General features: G+C 50.6%; 1 protein-coding gene across 3 annotated transcripts in view; it reads left to right on the top strand.

The window, feature by feature from the left end:
• GPC1 (glypican 1) overlaps window positions 1-19,578 on the top strand; it is a 198,651-nt gene that overhangs the window by 171,366 nt on the left and 7,707 nt on the right. For all 3 annotated transcript variants that reach the window (XM_023933556.2, XM_023933558.2, XM_023933555.2), the window contains exons 3-5: window positions 61-452; window positions 14,685-14,850; window positions 16,722-16,852. In XM_023933556.2, coding sequence (XP_023789324.2) covers window positions 61-452; window positions 14,685-14,850; window positions 16,722-16,852 — 689 coding nt within the window. The remainder of the gene's footprint in view (window positions 1-60; window positions 453-14,684; window positions 14,851-16,721; window positions 16,853-19,578) is intronic.

Genomic DNA, 19,578 nt, shown 5'->3' with positions numbered 1-19,578 from the left:
GCAGCCTGTTGGATTCCAGGTTGTCCGACTGATACATCACCTCTCCTTCTCATCTTTCAGGTTATTTCCAGGATTTGTTGAACAAGTCAGAAAAGGCCCTTTATGACGCCTTTCCAAGCATGTACGGAGAATTGTACACTCAAAATGTGAAGGTGTTCAAGGACTTGTACAGCGAGCTGCGCCGCTACTACCGCAGCTCCAACATCAACTTGGAAGAGGCCCTCAATGAGTTCTGGACACGGCTGCTGGAGAGGCTCTTCAAGCTGCTGAACCCCCAGTACCACATCACAGACGAGTACCTGGACTGCACGGTCAAACACGCCGAGCAGCACAAACCCTTCGGGGAGGTGCCCAGGGACCTGAAGGTGAAGGCAACCCGAGCCTTCATCGCGGCGCGCTCCTACGCGCAGGGATTCCTGGTGGGCAGCGACGTGGCCAGAAAGGTGTCTCAGGTATGCTGGGTTCTCCCTTCTCCTCCATCCTCACGTTGGCTGCAGACACTCAACCGCTGCTGTTGGGAGGGAGGGTTATTTCCCCTTGTTTTCATTGCAAAGGAAGCAGATGCTTTCCAGTTTTTAAAAATAAACTACCCGAGGGTTGCCCATCAGTGGGAGGGAGCAGCAAACCTGGATCTCTACAGGCACTGACAGCAGCACTGAGGCAGGGAGATGTAACTCGCCACGAATCAGCTTTTGCCTCATCGTAACCTGTGCAGCAGAGTGCCAGGGAGATGTCACCCAGCCAGGCCATGAAGCCATTCTGCTGCTTGCCCAGATGGCTTGTGCTTCCCTGACGTGCCTCTAAATCACTGCTTTCCTCCGTGATGGAGACGTGCTGCAGGGCGTGCAGAGCTGGATGGCCACGAGTGTGCTGGGAATACAGGCAGAGGGATGTGTTTCAGAGGCTGGCAGTGGGATCCTGTGTCTGTTTATGTAGCCTGTCTATTTGTACAGCTTCTGTGTACAGAGAGGGGGAGTTTGTAAAGTGCATTGGGATCTTCAGGGATGAAAGGTGCTATATAAATGTAAATTAACATGACTGAATCCAGGGTTCCAGAAGGAAGGAAATTGTCTCTATTCTTTACTGCAGAAGGAGCCTTTCAGAGCCAGAAGAAAGTGATTGTCCTGAAACAAGATAGTCAGGCTTTTCACACAGGTAGCAAGGATAAAAATCCATAATAAAAAAATGGCTTGCATACCTCATGTGGAGATGGGAATCAGCAGGTGTGAGAATCAGGGTGTGATTAAACTGTGAATGTAAGAATCCAGAACCACAATTCATTTCCTCAGAAGATAACGTGTGGTGATGCGGAGCAGAGGACAGTCCCACTTAATGCAGCAAATCCAGACTTTGATCTCAGGAAGAAACATTAATGTGGTAACGGTGACAAATGCTTTAATTTATCAATGTGGGACTATAAAACTGTTCAGCTACCCAAAAGCCTTTGTACATCTCATTAACATCACACTCTTCTGACACCTAAGACAGATAAAAGAGGAGAACGATGTAATTTCGGGGGACAAAAGCAAAACACTTTTCATAAATCCTCTGAATGGCAGAGATTTCCAGCTCAATGGGCATGATCTGCCTGTAGCTGAGATTGGTGGGTAAAACAGGCTGGCAGGGCAGCTGCAGGTATGGTATCAGCCAAAGGGAAGGATCTGAGATACCAACACCTGCAGCAGATTTTTCCCCACCTTTATGTAGGCTTCTGACCCACTGGATTTTGATTATGGTTCCCCCTTTCTGAATTTTCTTTCTCCTGAGCATCACTTATCAAACAGGATGCAGGGAACATGACAAGTCACAGATCCCCCTTTTCCCTCAGCTTCCCCCAGTCGATTCCTTCTGGAATGAGGGCTTTCTAGGAGGGTCCCAACCATTCCTCTCTCACAGGAGCCCTCCATGGCTTTGCAGCTAACCCAGTGTGTTGCTGTTGCATGAGCCGAGTCAAAAAACCTCAGCACAGCCTTCTTGGGAGCTGATTTTGTTATGAGGATCAAAACTGGCTCATTTTCCCTGTCTTCTTTACCAGCTTTCTAGTTGTGGATTTACTTGTGTCAGATGGCTGTGAAGTGCTTGACTCAACCCACAACTGGTGCCCTGGTACTAGTCATTTCTCATTAAAACATTAGAAGAAGGTCAGAAACTGGAATGCAACTTCCCTGTCAGCTGGTAGCAGCAGTTTTTAAAACTATCTTTTTGAGTCAGAATTTCATAGCATTGGCGAGTGTTTTGCTCAGGAAAATTCAGGAAGCCTGTTGAAATGAACACTTAGAAATAAATTAGCTAGCTTTGGACTATAGGAAAATATAGATTTTATTTGCAAATCCCAGAAAAACTACAGATTTCTACTAAATCCCCTCCTGGTTTCAGCTTCTCAGACATTTCCAGGTCAGTGTATCCCCTGTATCCTGTTGCTGTTTCAGGTCCTTGTGCAGAGGCAGCGTTACTGCGCACTGCAGGGAAGGGCTGATGCTGTTTGCCAGAGTTCCTGGCTGTCTTTAAGTGGGGGAGAGCCACCCTGAGTGAGCCACAGGCATGGATTTAATGAGATTTCTTTAATCCCCACTGCCTCTCTGCTGTGCCCAAAGTGTGTTTTCTCCCCAGCCTTCAGCTGCCCCAATCTCAGAGGAAGCCACAGTTTCAGGCAGCCCTTGGCCAGTGGCTGGCAGGGATAGAACCAGGAGCCACGTGTGGGAACCCCTCTGTGTCCTGCTGGGCATAAATAGTTTGAGGGCAGACGTGGAGAAAATGGCAGAAGCATTTTTCATCTTTACTGCTATCCAAGCTTTCAAGGCAAAGTCACCCTGAGAGATGCAGGCTCTGACACCAAGTCCTGAAACTTCTGATTGGTGATGGCTGCCACCGACCTGGCCTGACACAGACAGCGGTGGCAGCGCTGCCACCTGGGCTGGGAGCCGGGGTGGGGCTGGAGTGGCTCTGGCAGCTGAGGATGGATGTGCAGGCTGGCACCCTGCCCTGACACACCGTGAGGAGTTGAGATGGGCCACGCCTGGGCAGCATCTCTGTGTTCGTGTGCAGGTACTGTGTTTCTGCAGCTGTGCTTTCAGCACAAATTGCAGGTTTTCATCTAAGCTGCACAATGTCAAGCGTGTTCTTCATCGCCTGCATGAAGTAGCAGCTACCAAAATGGCAGCAGCCACAAAATCCCTGGTGCAGGACACTTGAAGAAGGAGCTTCCCCACGGATGCCACCTAGTGCTGTGTGCCAGGGTGAGAGAGAACAAATATCCTAGTTCTGTTTAGGATACTGTTTGTTTGCTGTGAGATTGGCAGCTGCCCAAAACCAGCTCTGAGCTCCAGCATCATGTGAACAGGAGAGGGCCTTGTGCTGGTGGAGTCACTGCCTGCCAGGTGCTGCCCAGAGACCTTCCCTCACTGCTGCCAGAGACCTTCTGCCCTGAGACCTTCCCTCACTGCTGCCAGAGACCTTCTGCCCTGAGACCTTCCCTCAGTGCTGTCCTGAGACCTTCCCTCACTGCTGCCAGAGACCTTCTGCCCTGAGACCTTCCCTCAGTGCTGTCCTGAGATCTTCCCTCAGTGCTGCCAGAGACCTTCTGCCCTGAGACCTTCCCTCACTGCTGCCCTGAGACCTTCCCTCACTGCTGCCCTGAGACCTTCCCTCAGTGCTGTGAGCAGTTGCTGGGTGGGCTCCCTGGGAAGATGTGGTGGAATTGGGACACTGTGGGGCTGGGGGGAGCACAGCTGAGACAGAAGAAAGGGCAAGGGCTGAGAGGTAACACTTTACAAACACAAGCAGAAGCCCTGAAGAGATGCAGTGTGACAGACAGCAGTGGCTGTGACCCTTCACGTGCTGCTCAGGCCCCTCGGGTCAGGTCTGGTCCCTGGGGTGGAAGAGCCGTGGGGACAGGGCAGAGCTGCTCCTGTGTGCCCCAGCACACCGGGAAGGGCAGGGGATCCCAGGCTGGATTCCTGCACCCACAGACAGCGAGCAGAGCTCCCTGTGTGTGCCAAGGAGTGTCCAGAGCACTCCAGGGGCCCTGCAGCCCTGGCAGCCTGTCCCTGGCAGCACGGAGAGCAGAGACGTAATGTTCCGTTTCCAAAAGCAGCGAGAGGAAGTAATTTGAAATGAATTTTGCTCATCAGTCAGAAAATGAGTTATTATGACAATCTTTTCTTTGATGGGTCTTCATTGGTTCTTGTTTCTAAATTTTAAGTTTTCCCAAGGTAGTTGAGATTGATGTGAAGCGGCACCAGCTACGTAAGCAAGAAACACTTACTCAAATAATCGATTTTAATAGTTGTTTGCATTTCCTTTTCTCAGTAGATGTTCTTAAGGCTGATTCTCATTTGAGTTTGAAACAAAATATAATGATTTTCTTTATAAGCTTTTTCACTAAATCCTGTATTTCATTTTACCAATGAAAGTTGAAGTCAGCTATCAGTACATTTTTATTTAGCCAATACTGTGTTTCACAATATATTTCAGCCTTATTTTTTAAAACTTTTCTGTTAGTATAAGGTACATGGTAGCTTTCCTATTTACCATATGAGTAATTTTTAAACACATGGTGGGTCAGTCTGGGAACTGAATTCCAATTAAAAAGTTCTAAAAATAAAATTTTTAGAAATGTTTTTAATGGTTAAGTGAATGTGTTGAAGACATATGGAAAATAATGTTTATCTAAACATGCTTTACATTTCCAACAAGTCAATAACATAACAAAGACAGTATGGTCCTCATGTCCTTTAGGATTGCAGCCATTTTTCATACCCACTTTTTTACACAGCTTGAAAGGACATATTTGACTTCTGTCTTTCAGCTTCCAGTTGCTTTTCTAGTGAAGTAGGCATAAAATTGATCTTCCTGAATTAAATGAAGATAAAATCTTCTCCCACTTATGCTAAAGCATCTCAAAAGTGAACTCAGGTCCCATGTGCTTAGTGGGACATCTTCATCCTTTCAGTGGCTGATCTTTTTGGAGAGCGTCAACAGAAAGTACACATAACCATAAATAACATGTTCTTTCATTTGAAGGATTTCACTTCTGTAAAAGTACTAAGCAGTTATCTAAATTGGCCTCCTCTTGATCCTGAAAAGACAGTGTCAGTGTTTGTAAACAGATGTTAGGAGAACATTGTTCCATGGCAGTGCTGAATAGCAATACCCTCATATCCCCATATTTGTTTCCTTGTCACTGGATGTTATCCCAGCTCAGCATTTGCAGCTGTGCAGGTTCTATATGGCAGAGATGTGTGGGTTTGTGTCCTGCAGTTTCCAGCAGGAAGCAGCAGGTCCCAGGGGTGGAGGTGGGAGGATGCAGGGACACAGCTCACCACAGCCAGCTACCACCAGCAGCTACTGGAGCAGGCTGGGCCTTCTCTGCATTTTTCTTCCTGTTGTTGCAAACCACTGATGAGGCTTTCCAAAAATGAGCTGGTCAGTGCCTGTGCTGGGGGTTTGTGGTGCTGCAGACTCAGCATCAATTCACTCAGGGTGCAAATTGCCCCAGGAACCCTTTGCAGGGCTGGCTGTGCTCAGGAGCAGGGCAAGGAGGACTGAAGGCCCAGGATGGGAACCCTGCAGTGCTTCAGACACCCCATCCTGTGAGCACCATCTGAGGCTCCAGACCAAAATAAGCTCTTGACCTTCAGGGACTGGTCCTGCAGCAGCTCCTGTTCTGGCTTTTGCCCTTGTAGCTTTGGCATGGCTGCCCAGACCAGCCCATGACTGGGTGACCTTGAAGGGTGCTGGGACTGCCCTTCCTTCCCAAGGGAAGTGTCACCTCTGCTGAAGTGCCTCATGTTTCTTGTCCACCTGTCCCTGGCAGTTTGTATGTGAGATTGCATGGTTGAAACCATTTTAGATCTAAGTTCCAGTCAGCCCAATTTCCCCTGCAAACCCAGAAGCTTAATATCCCTTTCCCTGAGCTGGCTGTGCTCCCTGGATCATCACCCTCCCATCAGCTGCCTTCTTGCTTTAAACACCTTGGTGCAGCAGCTCCTGCAGCCCCACACACACCACTGCTCCCTTCCAGCACTGCTGCATGGAAAGCTGGGGAGGGAATTTTGTAATAACATTGGAATTTGTTTGGATAGATTCACATCAAGCTGGATGAGAAGCATGCAGTCCTGAACACATCCTTATGTATTTCACATATTACTTTCCAGTATTTCTATCCCTGATTATGTTTCAATCACAACCCTTCAGGGAAAAAAACCCATAGGTGTTCTGAGTAGAATAGAAATAATGCAGCAAAGTAGATATATGTCTCCCATATTTACCTGGTGGTTAAAAGTCAATTGAAGCTAGTTTTCAAAGGATTGAAAATTGTACCAGGTGGAAATACCTGTGTTAAATGAACAGAGCAGGGAATGTGTGGAATAGGCAGGTGTGGGCTTGCAGTTATTCTCCTCTGGAGGGAGAGGACATGACAGCAGTCTGTCTGTCTACATGAATCTCTCTCATTTTAATACCTGAAGGCAGTTAGGTACTAGAGAGGAATCTAAAGCCATAGATCCTCCCAATTAGCTGTGGGTGCTGCCTCTGGAGCCATTGTCACTGCCCTCTCTAAGTGCCCTCACCACTGCCTGGTGGGAGATGGGAACAATCGAGGTTTGCCTCGACTGCCCCAGCCTTCATATTTTTATTTTTTTTTTTCCTTGACTCTGCAGAATGGCCATTTGGCTGCTGGGCTGGCAGGGCTGGACCCAGGCAGTCTGTCTGGCCTCAGGCCCAACAGCAGCTCTCGTGTGCTGGAGCATGAAGGGCACAGATTTGGCATCGGCCTCCATCCTCCATGTCCCTCCCGCAGCGCAGCGCCAAGCACAGCAAGGTGACAGCAGGAGGGGCTCTGAGCTGTGCTGGGATTTTCTGTGTCCTCCCTGTGCCACCAGACCCCAGCACAGTGTGCCTGTGCCCCACTCACCCCTCAGCCCTGACAGGTTTGGGAAGGGACTTGATGGATCTTGAATGATGGGCTTGGCGAAGCTTAAACCTCACCGCGCTCCAAGGACTCGTGGCTGTGCATTCATGGCAGGAAGATGCAAAATAATGACTGAAGTGATTATACAATTCATTAGACTTTGAAAGAATCATATTTCTGTCAGCCCTGCAGCTGTTTCTTTTAGAGTTTCACTCTGAAAAATTGGAAAGCTTAGTTCATTTAACACACGTCAAGGTGCTAATTACATCAGGGCTGGCATAAACATGCACAAGGCAGCTGCTGACCATGTGGTGGAGGGAGCAGGGTGTGCTCCCCACAGCAGCTCTCCTGCACCAGCCAAGGGCTGGGCACACCTGCAGCTCCTGCTCCTGTCACCAGAGAAACTGGGCACTGCCTGCCCAGTGAATGGAGCAGATTTCCAGTTGCACACGTGGAGGTGCAAAGAACATCACTGCCCTTCTGGGTTTTGATCATAATACTTGAGGCTCCTTCCATGGGGATTCTGTACAAGTGAAATGTTGCCCAATGTGAAATGGCCACACTGTAGATAGCTCTGTTCACAGAGCTGGCCAGCTTCCCTATGAAACACAAACCTCTCCTCTGAGTGCTGGTTTGTTCTAAAAGAGAGCAAGGCTGCATTTCCCAGCCCATTCCTGGGCTGTTGGGCATCCCACAGGAAGCTCAGGAGCACTCCTCACCGCCAGCCCAGCAGGATCAGCTCCTCTTCTTGACCTGTTTTTGTAGCTGCTGTTCTTCACACTGACAACTTTATCTCAACTGTACAATTCCAGCCGAGGGATTTGGGGTAATTGGAGTGGCTTTGAATACCCACCTGCATTTCCCAGCACACACAGCCTGATCTGGGGCTTGAAGAGCTGACCTGCTTTCCCTTAGACACTGCCCCAGCAAAGGTTTTTCACAGCTGGCAGAACTTCCCTCACCTGCCTTTAGAATTCCCATGGGAAGGTGAGAAAGGGTCCAGGAATGGCTCAGCCCATGTGGTGCTTCAGCCCCAGCCCTGGGGAGGTCTCCAGCTGTAAGTGCTGTGGGGGAGTCACAGCATTCCAGCAGCCCAGAGTTTTCACCCAGGCTGGTCTCTCTCTCCATCGCCAAATCTATCCACTCTACCTATCCCTGCTTCCCCTGGGAAGCAAGGCACAGATGGCTCACAGCAGCCTGGGGGGAATGTGCAAGGGGAGAAGGGGGGATAGGAAAAATACCAGCAAGAGCTCAACTTATTTTATTGATGTTAAATGCCTTTCAGATGTACTTAAAGGCCCCTGAAGGCTGAGGAGTCCAGTCACATTGCAACTAGGCTGCAGGTTCTCATTTGCTTTTAAGCCAGGCTTCAAAAGGAGAAAGGATTTGGGGTTGGATGATTCTTTTCTTCTTTTTTTTTCTTTTTCTTTTCTTTCCTTTGTTTGAAGCCAGCACTTCAAAAGCAGCATCTGCAGCTTGGCTGCAGGCTCTGGGTGCCAGAGGAGCCTGGCCATCTCCTGCTGGGCACGGAGGAGCCCTGCCACTGGCCGTGGGGTCAGTCCCATGTCTGGAAGGCATCCAGAGCCAGGCTCTGTGTCCAAGAGCAGCGACACAGCCCAAACACGCTGTGCTGCTCTGGTAGGAGCTTGGTGCTGCCACTCTTGTAAAGATTGTCCAGATACCTGTGGCTTCCTAAAGCTCCACTTTTCTCCAGCTCTCAGAGCTCTCATCTTCTGGGATGGGAAGGAAGGATCATTGCTTGACCCTGTAATTCCAGGATGTGACAGAGCTGGTCCCAGCACTAATGCCTCTTCAGCTGCAGTTCCCTGAGGCCTTCCTCTCTGCATCCCACACTTCAGTCCTTCCAGACACCTTCTCAGGAAATAATTGACTTGTATAAGGAAATGTGTTTTGGAGTGAGGAGGATTCAACAGGTTTTAGCTGTGTGTGAGTCAGATCATCACTTCCATGGTCCTTTCGTGCCCCAATACAGCTCAGGGTATTTTTGGAGGCTTTGAATATTTTCAAAGTACTAGGCACTATGGTAATGACAGAAAATGCCTCTTCCTTTTGCCCCTCTCTGTTCTTCTGTGAGACCTGTCAAACAAGGTCCTGGTTCAGAAGAGTGAAAAGGATCCCACTGTTGCAGGTTCAGCAAGGTCTGGGGTCAGGAGGAATTGCACCCCTCTTTTGCACCAAATCTTACAGTGTAAAAAGAGCTCTGCAGATCAGTGGGTGCTGTTTGGAAAATCAGCATTTAACCTGGGTAGGAGCTTCTGAACAGGCCATGATGGGGCTGAGGGAGAAGTGTTCCATGGTTCTAGCAGATGTGCTCTTGTTACCTCTGAGCATCTGTAGATGTGCAAAGATGGATAACTTGGGCTGAACATGCAAATCATAAGTTTGATTTGTTCTTCATAGGCACAGAGGAAGGATGAGATGGTTTTTTCCTCTGTTCTGGAGAAATCTAGCCCATTTTGGCCAGAGTTCTGCTGTGTGTCCTACAGGCCCTGGCCATGCCAGAGCTGTCAGCACTCAGCTGTCTCTGGACCTGTGCAGAGGTGTCTCATGCATTTGAGCTGAGTGCTGTCCACATCTACAAGTCATTTGTCCTCCCTATGTTTGTGCTTCAGAAAGTTTATAATTGTTTTAAAGTTATGTTTAGGTGCTGTGAAGGGTAACTTCACTCTCCTGAAGTGCAAAGGGGGAGAGAGTTGGTGACTTCTTTTTATCCTCAAGCCTCCTGTGTTTCTGTGATTCTCTGCTTGGAAAGCATATGTTAATAAAGTACATGGCAGGAGCTTTTTTTTTATTACTATTATTTTTGTTAGAAGCCTTTCACACTGAATGTTTTGTAAATTGGCTGGGGGGTGGCAAGGAACCCAGATAGTGCCTAATCCCCCAGCCCATCCTCTCAGCAAATGGTTTGTGAAAGTCATTAATTTCACTGTAATTGATTTAAACCTTGCTCAGGAGGAGGAAAAAATTAAGGAAACCAATGCCACACTGAATAGAGAATTATGTGTTCTCAATTTTCTGTCAAATTATCTCCACACGTGCCCATTCTGTGCTGGCTGCTGAGCAAACACTGTGCCAGGGAGTCCCACAGCAAATCCCAGCTCACAGAACCTGTGAGGAGCTGCAGCAGCAGGGCAGGAGGCAGGAGAGCCTGCAAAGGTCTTTGCTTCCAGCAATTCACATCTGCTTGGGAGGCTCCACCAACAAAACACATGGGCACACGAGGCTCTGGAAAGTGGCCATGGAAAAGGACAGAGCTGGACCTGCTGCCAGCCTCCTTGAAATGGCAGTGCCTGTGGTGGAACAGGGCTTTCTATGAGGCAGCCACCCGTTCCCCTTGCATTACCTCACTGCTACTACTGTTACCCCCAGCTGTAAAGTAGTTTTAATTAAAATTATTTATTGATTTGTCCCCTATTTTGGGTGTATCTTAGAAGATAACATTTTTCCCTTATCACTTCATCACTGGGCTTACACTTCAAAGGACTGTACCCATGGATGTCACTGTGATCAGAATAGACTATGTGGATTTTAGCTGAGCAGTGACGTACAATCAATGTATTTTTAAGCTGAGCTTAGCTTTATTTTGCATTTTTATTTATACCTCTGACAACTGAATGAGTGCCCTGGCTCCAAGCCATATCTCTCAATAATAATGATCTTTTTTTTCAGATTCTTGGGATATGGCTTCTCCACTGTATTGTGCATGTTCTCTTGACATCTTAATGCGGTTTCTGGGTCACTGAGCTAAGAAAAGACTATAGGTGCCACTAAAGCCTCCTTAAAGGAGAACCAGCCACAGGCAGGGCCAGGTTTATGGTACTTAGAGAAATCAATTATTGTCATGCACTGCCTTCACGCTGTGCCAGCTCAGTTAAAGATGAAGCAGTTCTGTCAGGTTTCACTCCATCTGCAGGACTTCTCATGCTCCTGCCCTCGGACCACCTGTGGTGAATGGATGTTGCTCCTGGATCCATCAGTTGTTGCAGGTCTGTGCTGGACAGATGTTGGGCAGGGGGTAACTCAGTGTTTCAGGTTCCTTTGAAGGCTGAGGGGTGAAAGCAGAAGCACTGGGAAGTGAAGGTGTCTCAGTGTACAGGTGAGGGTCAGTCTTGCCTTTGCCAGCCTGGAGAAACTGCTTCACTCCCACGAGAGAACTCATCTGAAGGGAGCTGCCAGGGAGGGAGGGTGTGTGTGTCCCCAGGAGCCCGAGGAGCTCCTCTCCCCAGTGCCACTGCTGGAGCTGGCTGTGCCCTAGAGATCAGGACAGCTGCAGTGCTGCCCTGCTTGTCTTGGTGGATCCATATCCTGGGAGGGAAGCTCAACCCCTCTGAACTGGGGCTGGGGTTCTCCTGTGTGGCTACAGCATTGATGAAAAAAACCTGTAAGCTAACTTCAGCAAACTATTCCATGAGCACTCAGAGATGTTTGAAGGACTCTGTTACTTAATATGCTGCAAGTGCCCCAAAGAGAAGGTGCAGGATCAGGGCTGGGAGTGGTTCTGGTAGCCCCAGTCCCTCACTCTCTTCTGCCCTGTGTGGAGCAGTCATCCATGGGCTGGGTGGAACAGTGAGAAACTGAGCTCTGGCCAAGAAAAACACAGAAAAAATACTCAGTGTGATTCTTCTTCCTGCTCTCTTATCCTTCTTTTTCTCAGTTCACCTCTGCAGCCTGCCTGTGCCAAAGGACTGCTGCTGCCAGCAGGAGCGGCTGGAAGTCATTCTCTGGGGAAAGGGAGTGGAGCCTGGTGTCAAGCACCTGCAAAAATTAATACTTATCCTTTCTGCCAAGAGATTAGGCTGAACACTTGGCACCTGCCAGATTCAGCAGAGCAATGGCTGGTGATGGATGGACACCTGCTTGTCTTCAGAGAGAGGCTGTGGGGCAGGGAGCAGGGGCCAGGCTCCCCACTCCTGGGGCAGTGGGACACTCCACTGTCCTCCAGGAGACAAAGCCACTTGTGAGAGTGACAGACACAGTGCACACACAGCTCCCTCTGGCATCCAGAAACATTCCTTACTGAGGTGCAGAAGTACTTTTGATTTATATTTTATTCCACACTCTCAGGAGTTGAAACTGAGCCTCAGGCGCTGTTGTTGCCTGCACTCACTGCCCCAAGGCAGGTGGCAGCATCCCAAAGGAGCTGCACGGGCATGGACACAGGCAGTGTGGCTGGTGACAGTGTGGCTGGTGGCAGGCAGTGTGGCTGGTGACAGTGTGGCTGGTGACAGTGTGGCTGGTGACAGTGTGGCTGGTGGCAGTGTGGCTGGTGGCAGGCAGTGTGGCTGGTGACAGTGGCAGGAGGACAGAAGGCAGCTCTCTGCAGCGCAGGGCCTTGGAGATATTTTTCTGAGCCAAAATCTGTCTCTTGCCTCTTTCAGTGGTTCCCAGAGTGTCAGTAGCTTTGTGTCCTTGCTCCTGGTGGCTGTCCTCTCTGCCTGGGGGTGCTGGCCCACACCACCTCAGGGATGCTTCCTGCAGACAATGCTGTGCTCCTGTTTTCCTGAGCATTTCAGCTCCCTCCGTTCCAAAAGTCTGCACAGTGCAACCAGGGATGTGTGTGGGTAAAGGCAGATGGTTCCCCTCAGTGCTGTGGGGAGTCCCAGGTTTCAGGACTTGCCTGTGGCACAGGTGGCACTTTGTGGGTGGTGTTGGAGGTGCCAGTGCTCCGTGGCCACAGCTGGATAGGCTGGGTGAGCAGTGACGGGCTGTGACAGGAAAGCACAGGGGCCAGGTTGTGTTCAGGAGCTGATGGCCTGTGCAGGCTGCAAGATTGGGCTGTCAGTGTCACCATATAATCCATGATGGTGATTACTCTGCCTGGGGAAGGGGAGCTCACAGCTCCTTTCCCATCTGCACCCCTGCTTTTTGTGGGAGTGCTCTGCTTTCAGGAGCTACAGCCTGTGCTAGCATGCACCCTGCTCTTACCTGGTGTCTTTTCAGCCACTATTCAGCCATGATTATTTAAACCCTGAGGTGAAAAATTACCAGCTCCTTTGTCTGCCTGTTCCTGTGCCTTGTTGCATTGCTGAGGCAGTGGTGGTTTCACTGTTTCTCCTGTGATGAGGCGTGCGGTATCCGGCCTCCATCTCCTGGTGGCTCAGCCACATGGCAGCCGAGCTCTGCATGCAGGAGCTGGCCCAGGACAGGCACCCAGAGCTGGCCCAGCAAGCTCAGGGAAGCTCTGGGGTGTGGGGGTTCCTGCCAGGCTCAGCCCCTCTGCTCACAGTGGTAATCACAGGATAACCCACTGTCACCTCAGGGCTTCTTTGGGCTGCCAGGCCAGGGAAGCAGGCTCTGTTTGGGTTCTCTCTCTCTAAAACTCACAAATTTTTGCCCTCATCCTGAAGAAGGTTCTCACAAGGTTATTTCAGTGCATTCCTGCCCAGTGAAGCCTCAGCACCATCCAGTATCTGTTTTCCAAGGTTGCCTGGAAGCAAGGTGCTGCCACACAGGCAGTGTCAGGAGGAGGAAGCTTAGGGAGGCGGAAGCTTAGGGATTTTCTCTGATACAATCTCTGATACTGGGCTCAGCATGTTCACACTCTCCCAAGGGTACCTGAGAACTGAATCTTTCTGGAGTCCCCCAGAAGGCCACGTTCAAAGTATTTTTCACAAGTACTAAAGAGAGTTCTCAGCTTTGCAGCTGCAGCTGGAGGCCCAGGGATTTTTCCTTTCAAGATTTGCCCCTTTTGTCATTTTTCTCCCCTCTGGGCTCCTTGTGAGTGCCAAGTATCTGGAACCAAGGGAGACTTCATACAGACATTCATTTTCTCTTTTGTCAATGATTGTAAAAGATTTACAAGGGAATTGCAAATGGACCTGAGCAAAGACAGAAAATGACCACAAAAGAGAAAAGACAACAAGGCAGGGGAACATGGAACTCTGCCAGCATCCCTGCAGGGTCTGCCAGGCTGTTATCCACCCTTCAGTGCACTGCAGCCCTTGCCCACGGCAGCTGGGGGGACACTGGCCCATGGCTGATGTGCTGGGGGGACACTGCTGTGCTGCTGAGGTGTGGCCCTGCTCTGAGCTCTGCACCTGCACTGGCTCTGTGCTTGCAGGACCAGGGTGGTCTGATGAAAGGTGGCAAAGCCACCTCCAGAGTCAGCTCTGCAAAGAACCAGCTGCATGTGCAGGGCCTGTGAGCTGCTGGCATGGTGTGAAGTGCTCACAGAGAGCAATCGCTTCCCAGTGTCAAGTGCTCTCAATTGCCCACAATTTTGGAACTGTGCAAGTCTCCCCCCAGACTATTCTTTGCAAAGGTGCCAGCTGGGAAGGTAATGTGTCCAGGGCTGCACTGTGTGTCCCCTGCAGGGAGCTGGAGGTGCAGTTTGTGTGCTGTGTCTGCAGGACAGTGGCAGCAGACCCTGCAGAAGGGACATGGTGGTGGCACTGATGGCAGAGGCTCCAGGGGCACCCATGCACCATGGTAGGGTCCAGGTTGCAGCAGGTGGACAGCCTGAGATGTCCTTGTGGCCACCAGACCTGGCTAGAAGGGGCATGGTGCTCACAGACAGGTATTTCCCAGAGCCTGAGTGAGGAACTGGAGGCTGCCCCAGAGTCCTGTCCCTCCAACAGCAAGGAAGAGTGGGGGAAGGAGAGGCAGTGAGAGGGACAGTGACTTTTCCTGGTCCATGTACCTGGGGTTGTGTGCTGCCTCTCAGATCACAGCAAGCTCCTTCACCCCAGCGAAGAGGGGGGTTCACCCACATCCCCCTGAGCAGCCTGTGCCTGACTGTGCCCTGTCCCCCCAGGTGTCCCTCAGCCACGAGTGCACCCGTGCCATCATGAAGCTGATGTACTGCCCGCACTGCCGGGGCATGTCCAGCGTGAAGCCGTGCAACAACTACTGCCTGAACGTCGTGAAGGGCTGCCTGGCCAACCAGGCTGACCTCAACACCGAGTGGAAGTACCTGATGGGTAAGATGGCCTTCCTCTGCTGCAGCACAGCTGCCTCTCTCTTGGACTTCAAGAGGGTGGTGGGAGGCTCGGGGGAGGTTGTTTGCAGTGGTAAAGAGCTCAGTCCTCCCTGTGCCCACACAGCATCACTCAGCAAGCTCCTCTCTCTCTCTTTCACTTGTACATGCACAGCTGGAGGGATCTGAGGCCTGAGGGAGCCTTGGTGTTTGTCTGGGCTCACGGAGGGCAGGCACCAGAGGAGATGACCTTGGACTTGGCCTTTTTCATTCCTTGTCTTGGCACCTTCTGCCTGCCCAGCAAAGCTGCCAGCTCAGCCCCAGCTGCAGCCCCGCAGGCCGGCTCGGGGTTGGCGTGTGCTGGCATTAAGAACAAAAACCCCAGCGAAGTCAAGCAGTGTCACCTGCCTCTCGAGGGACACTGCAGGATGGAGAGGGAAGCACAGCCCAGCGAGGCCAGGGCGCTGCCTGGAGCTGTGCCACAGCTAAATGGAATTGCTCCCTGTGGGAGCTCCTGGGGGGCTGCTGCAAAGGAGAGGGAGGAATTGTCCCTTCCCCAGGGGTTCAGTGGCCCTTTGGCCTTTCTGAGCAGAGCCAGCCAACTGTCCCTGCCACTTTCTGGTGGCAGGATGACACCTCTCTCCTGAAACATCACTGTACACTTTCCTTGATTGACAGGGAAGCAATTCCATGTGCAATTTGCATTTATTCTGGCTTCCTCTTCCCAAGAGACACTGTCAAGGGGTGATGGCCAGGAGGAAATTGGAGCTTCTTTCAAATTGCAGTTGTACATTTCAGTGTCAGAGGTCACAAACTGATAAAGGATGGAAGCAAATCGTGGAGTCAAAGGCACCAGTTCGCTGTTGGTGTCCTTCCTTCACTCTCCTGCAGGCCCTTCTGTGTAGCCAGAGACGATTTTGTTACACTAAATACAGAGTTACTCTTTCAGTTTGACAAATTAGGGCAGAGAAAATTAAGGGAAATTTTTTTAGTAAGTGGTTCAAGTGTAATTTACTACTATTTAGGGGTGCAACCTTTGATTTAAATGTCTGTATCTCAAGATTAGTGCCTCTGCAAGGCACTATTTGTCTGAAATACACAATCTCAAAAATGACACCACAACCCCTGAGTGGCAGCAAAATTAAACTGCAAGCTCTTCAGTGTTACAGGAGATTTTATTTCCCAGAATACAAAAGATGTTACCAAAATTTACCTCTCTTTTTTGAGAGCATATAGGCTGTCCTTCCTCCAGCTGGAGTGTTGGGAATTGTCTCTGGGGGAAGGCAGAGGTTGGTAATTCTTTGTAAGCCAAGCACAGCCCCAAGGCAGCCATCCAAGCAGGAACTTCCAGGCCAGGTGGGAGTGCTTGGACATCAGAGCTTTCCAAGAGGAACTGGGGGCTGAGGCAGCCCTCAGTCACTCCTTCACTGCCACAGAAACTATTTCCCACATCCACTACCTCTGGCACCTTATTGACCCCAATTCTTCCACTTTCCCCTGGCCGCAGTGCTTTGCCGAAGACATGCACTGAGTTAGGAGGGTGAGGGCCAAGTATTTCTGTGTGTCTTAATAATTCTGCTCCAGTTTTCTGGTTTTCCCTTCTGTATCACCCAGGGAAATGCTGGTTACTTTGGGTGAACACTCTTACCCAAAGTGTATTTACCATTTGCAGGAGGTTCCTTTGCCACAGAGAGTGGCTTTACCTACATGAGGTAAGGAAAACAAGTGTGCACCTGGCAGTGGTGAAAACAGAGAGGTGTCTCCCAACAAGGAGACCTGCCAAGGGCCCAGCAGCTTCTCTCACCCAGCATGAGCTGATCTTTCCCTTGGTTTGTCCAGAGTGATGATGAGAGCTGTCCCTGCCTTGTTCCACAGATTCCCTGATCGGGGTGGCCGATCGGATCGACGGCCCCTACAACCTGGACACTGTGATAGGCACCATCCACATGAGGATCGCTGAAGCCATCTCTAACTTGCAAGAAAACAAAGATTCAATCACGAGCAAGGTAGGAGCGTGTGCCTGGGCCTGCCTGAGGACACATCACATGCAACTGCCAGGACCAAATGCTCTTTTGTGCTCACTGTTCAGCTGAACTGGGGGAGATGAAGAGTGAAAGAGAGCATGTGCCCACTCTTTTAATGATAAATTACCTGGGTTTCCTGGCACTCATCTGACACAGGCAAAAAACCTTTGCAGGTGTTTCCAAATACTGCTCCCTGCTACATCCAGCCAGCCTCCTTTGGGTACAGGCATAGGAGGTGGGGCTGCATACACAGTGATGGGGGGTCATGTGCCATTTGCTGTCAGGGGCCTCTGTGCTGAAGAGTTCTGAGATGTTTTGGCTGAGCTGAGGCATTTACACAAAGTGCACAGTCCCCAGTGACAGGAGGCAGCTGCTTTAACCAGCCTCGAGGGGATCTTCTGCAGTGGAAACACTGGGCTAGCAGGTTGTACCACGGGACAGAGCTGCAGTCTGGCAGCCCATCTGGAGAGTACAGACCAGGCTCTCCTGTGGCTCTCCTGTGGCTCTCCTGTCTTCCAAGAAGTATGTATCATGAAGGTCTCTTCTGTTGGTCTTCTATTTTTAGTATATTTATCCACTTAACCACAGTCACCTCTGTAGCTGCAGGTAAGAGAAGCTTTGGGAACAAAAGCAGCCCTCCAGGGCTCCTGTCTTTTGCCCAGACACTCCCCAGGTCCTGCAGCTATCCCACAGTCAGGGCAGAGATGCAGATGAAAGGAGTGGGACAGGTCTTAACTGGGTTTTGGATGAGGGAAGGGCCAGAAGTATTGCTTGGCAAATTCACTGGCACACATCAAAGCAGTAACAGCAGCACACATCCAAGCACTGGGTTAGGTTTCTTTTCTGACATGAAAGGCAATGTTCTTTCTTTCTTCGTTAGGTGAGACTTGAGGCTTCCCACATAAAAGCAGATCCATATTGTGGGGAAACATAGAATCATCTGCAAAGCAAGGTGTTTCCAAGGGGAATACAGTAAATCTGCTGAAATGACAGGGGCTAAATAGTCTTAACTGGTGTTTGATTGGAGTAACCAAACATGTTTGATAAGCTCCTCAGTATGACCTGGTGACCAGGTGATTGGAGCACCCTGCTGGTGGCACAGCTAGCAGAGGGCAGGAGCTGCAAAGCTCTGAGCTGTTTTTGAGCATGGCAAAGCCATCAGATGAAGGATATTGTCAGCTGAGTTCAGGACTGTCCCAGGCCAGTCCTGGCCATCTCAGAGCCAGGGACATGACCCAGGCCAAGGGCACTGCTGTTAAGGTAACCTCCCAGTCTGACCAGTCAGAAGGCACTCTGGCAGCCACACTGCCACCATCAGAGGCTGTCACTGCAGCCCCTGAGAGTGGCAGGTCACAACCCCCAGGTCCCCACTGGATTCCTGCACACCCCACTCACACAGCCAGACCAGGTCTCCTCGATGGTTCCATCCCAGGTTTCGCATGGCAGTCTCAGATCTCTCCTTCCATAAAGCAATTTATTCACAGCACAGTAACACAGAAGGAGTTTATGCTGGTGCTTCTGAGGACAACAAAGGTACCCCTGGGCTTTTATCCCCTCACTGTCCAAGCATGCAGAGGTTCCAGCCGGTGTCTGGTCACCTGGCTGGTGCCGCAGGTCCCTGTGCCCTTTGTTGTGCAAAGCTTGGGCTCAGTTCACAGCCTTGGGCTGGGCCAGCCAAGCTGAGTCTGTCACTGCACTGCACCCGAGCCACTGCACAGAATGTGCTCCACATGGGATGGGACCTGGGTAAAACTAAAGAAGAATTTGGGGTGCTGAGCCTTGTGCTCAGGGCAGCAGGAGCTATCAGAGGCTGCAAACGCCTACTTGTTCCCATTATTCAGGAGACTACTGACCCCCTCAGTCTGCTGCAGCTGTGCTTTCTCCAGCAGTAGCTTGCATTTCTCACCTGAAGCTTTTAGAGTGGCAAGAGGTTCACCCTGGTACACTGTGCTGGAGCTGCCACTGTCCTGGACACTTCTCCAGACTTTTATCTCCTGGGAAGAGGCCCAGCAATATTGGTGCCATCAGCAGCAGAAGGCCAGCAAGGTACAGGGTGAAACCAAGGTTTTGTTTTGGTAGGACCAAGTTGAAAATGTTCTATGTGCAGTTTTCAGGACGGGGTTTTTTGCACAGAGCAAATGAGACTGATGAACAAACAGCTTGGGTTGGTGCTGAACTGCTGGAACCACCTAGGTCCATGTGGTCAGCAGGACAGGGCACCCCAGGAGGGGCCTGTAGAGGCTGCATGTCCCTCAGACACACGGGCAAGGGACTCTTGGCTGGGTTAGCACTTGGCTGTCAGAATCCATGAGCCAGCACATTCAGCAGGTGGCCTGAGCTGTGTCAGCAGAGCTCTGTCTGTGGCCCTGACTCCTCTGCTTTGAGGAGACACCAGGCAAAGTCACGTTTAACAATAGCTTCTGACAGCACCCTGGCAACCACAACAAGCTTGGAGCCCTCCTTATGAATCAGATGGCTTCCTTTGTAAAGGCTGGCATGTTCTGACTCAAACTGACAGTGCAAAGTCCCTCCTGGCCTGATGCTTTGTCCAGCCTGGTTCTCTGAGCTCTGCTGCCACCAGTGTGGTTCAGCTGCCCAGCCCTGGTGATCTGCAGCACAGGTATTGCTGCCTGGACTGGTGGTGCAGGGACTGGGAGAAGCAGTTTTCAGTGTTTCCAGAACACCTTTCATCTCATCCTGCAGGCCAG

The sequence above is a fragment of the Cyanistes caeruleus genome, chromosome 10 (assembly GCF_971803275.1).
Source record: "Cyanistes caeruleus chromosome 10, bCyaCae1.hap1.1, whole genome shotgun sequence".
Taxonomy (NCBI): domain Eukaryota; kingdom Metazoa; phylum Chordata; class Aves; order Passeriformes; family Paridae; genus Cyanistes; species Cyanistes caeruleus.
This window is presented reverse-complemented; position numbering and strand designations above follow the sequence as displayed.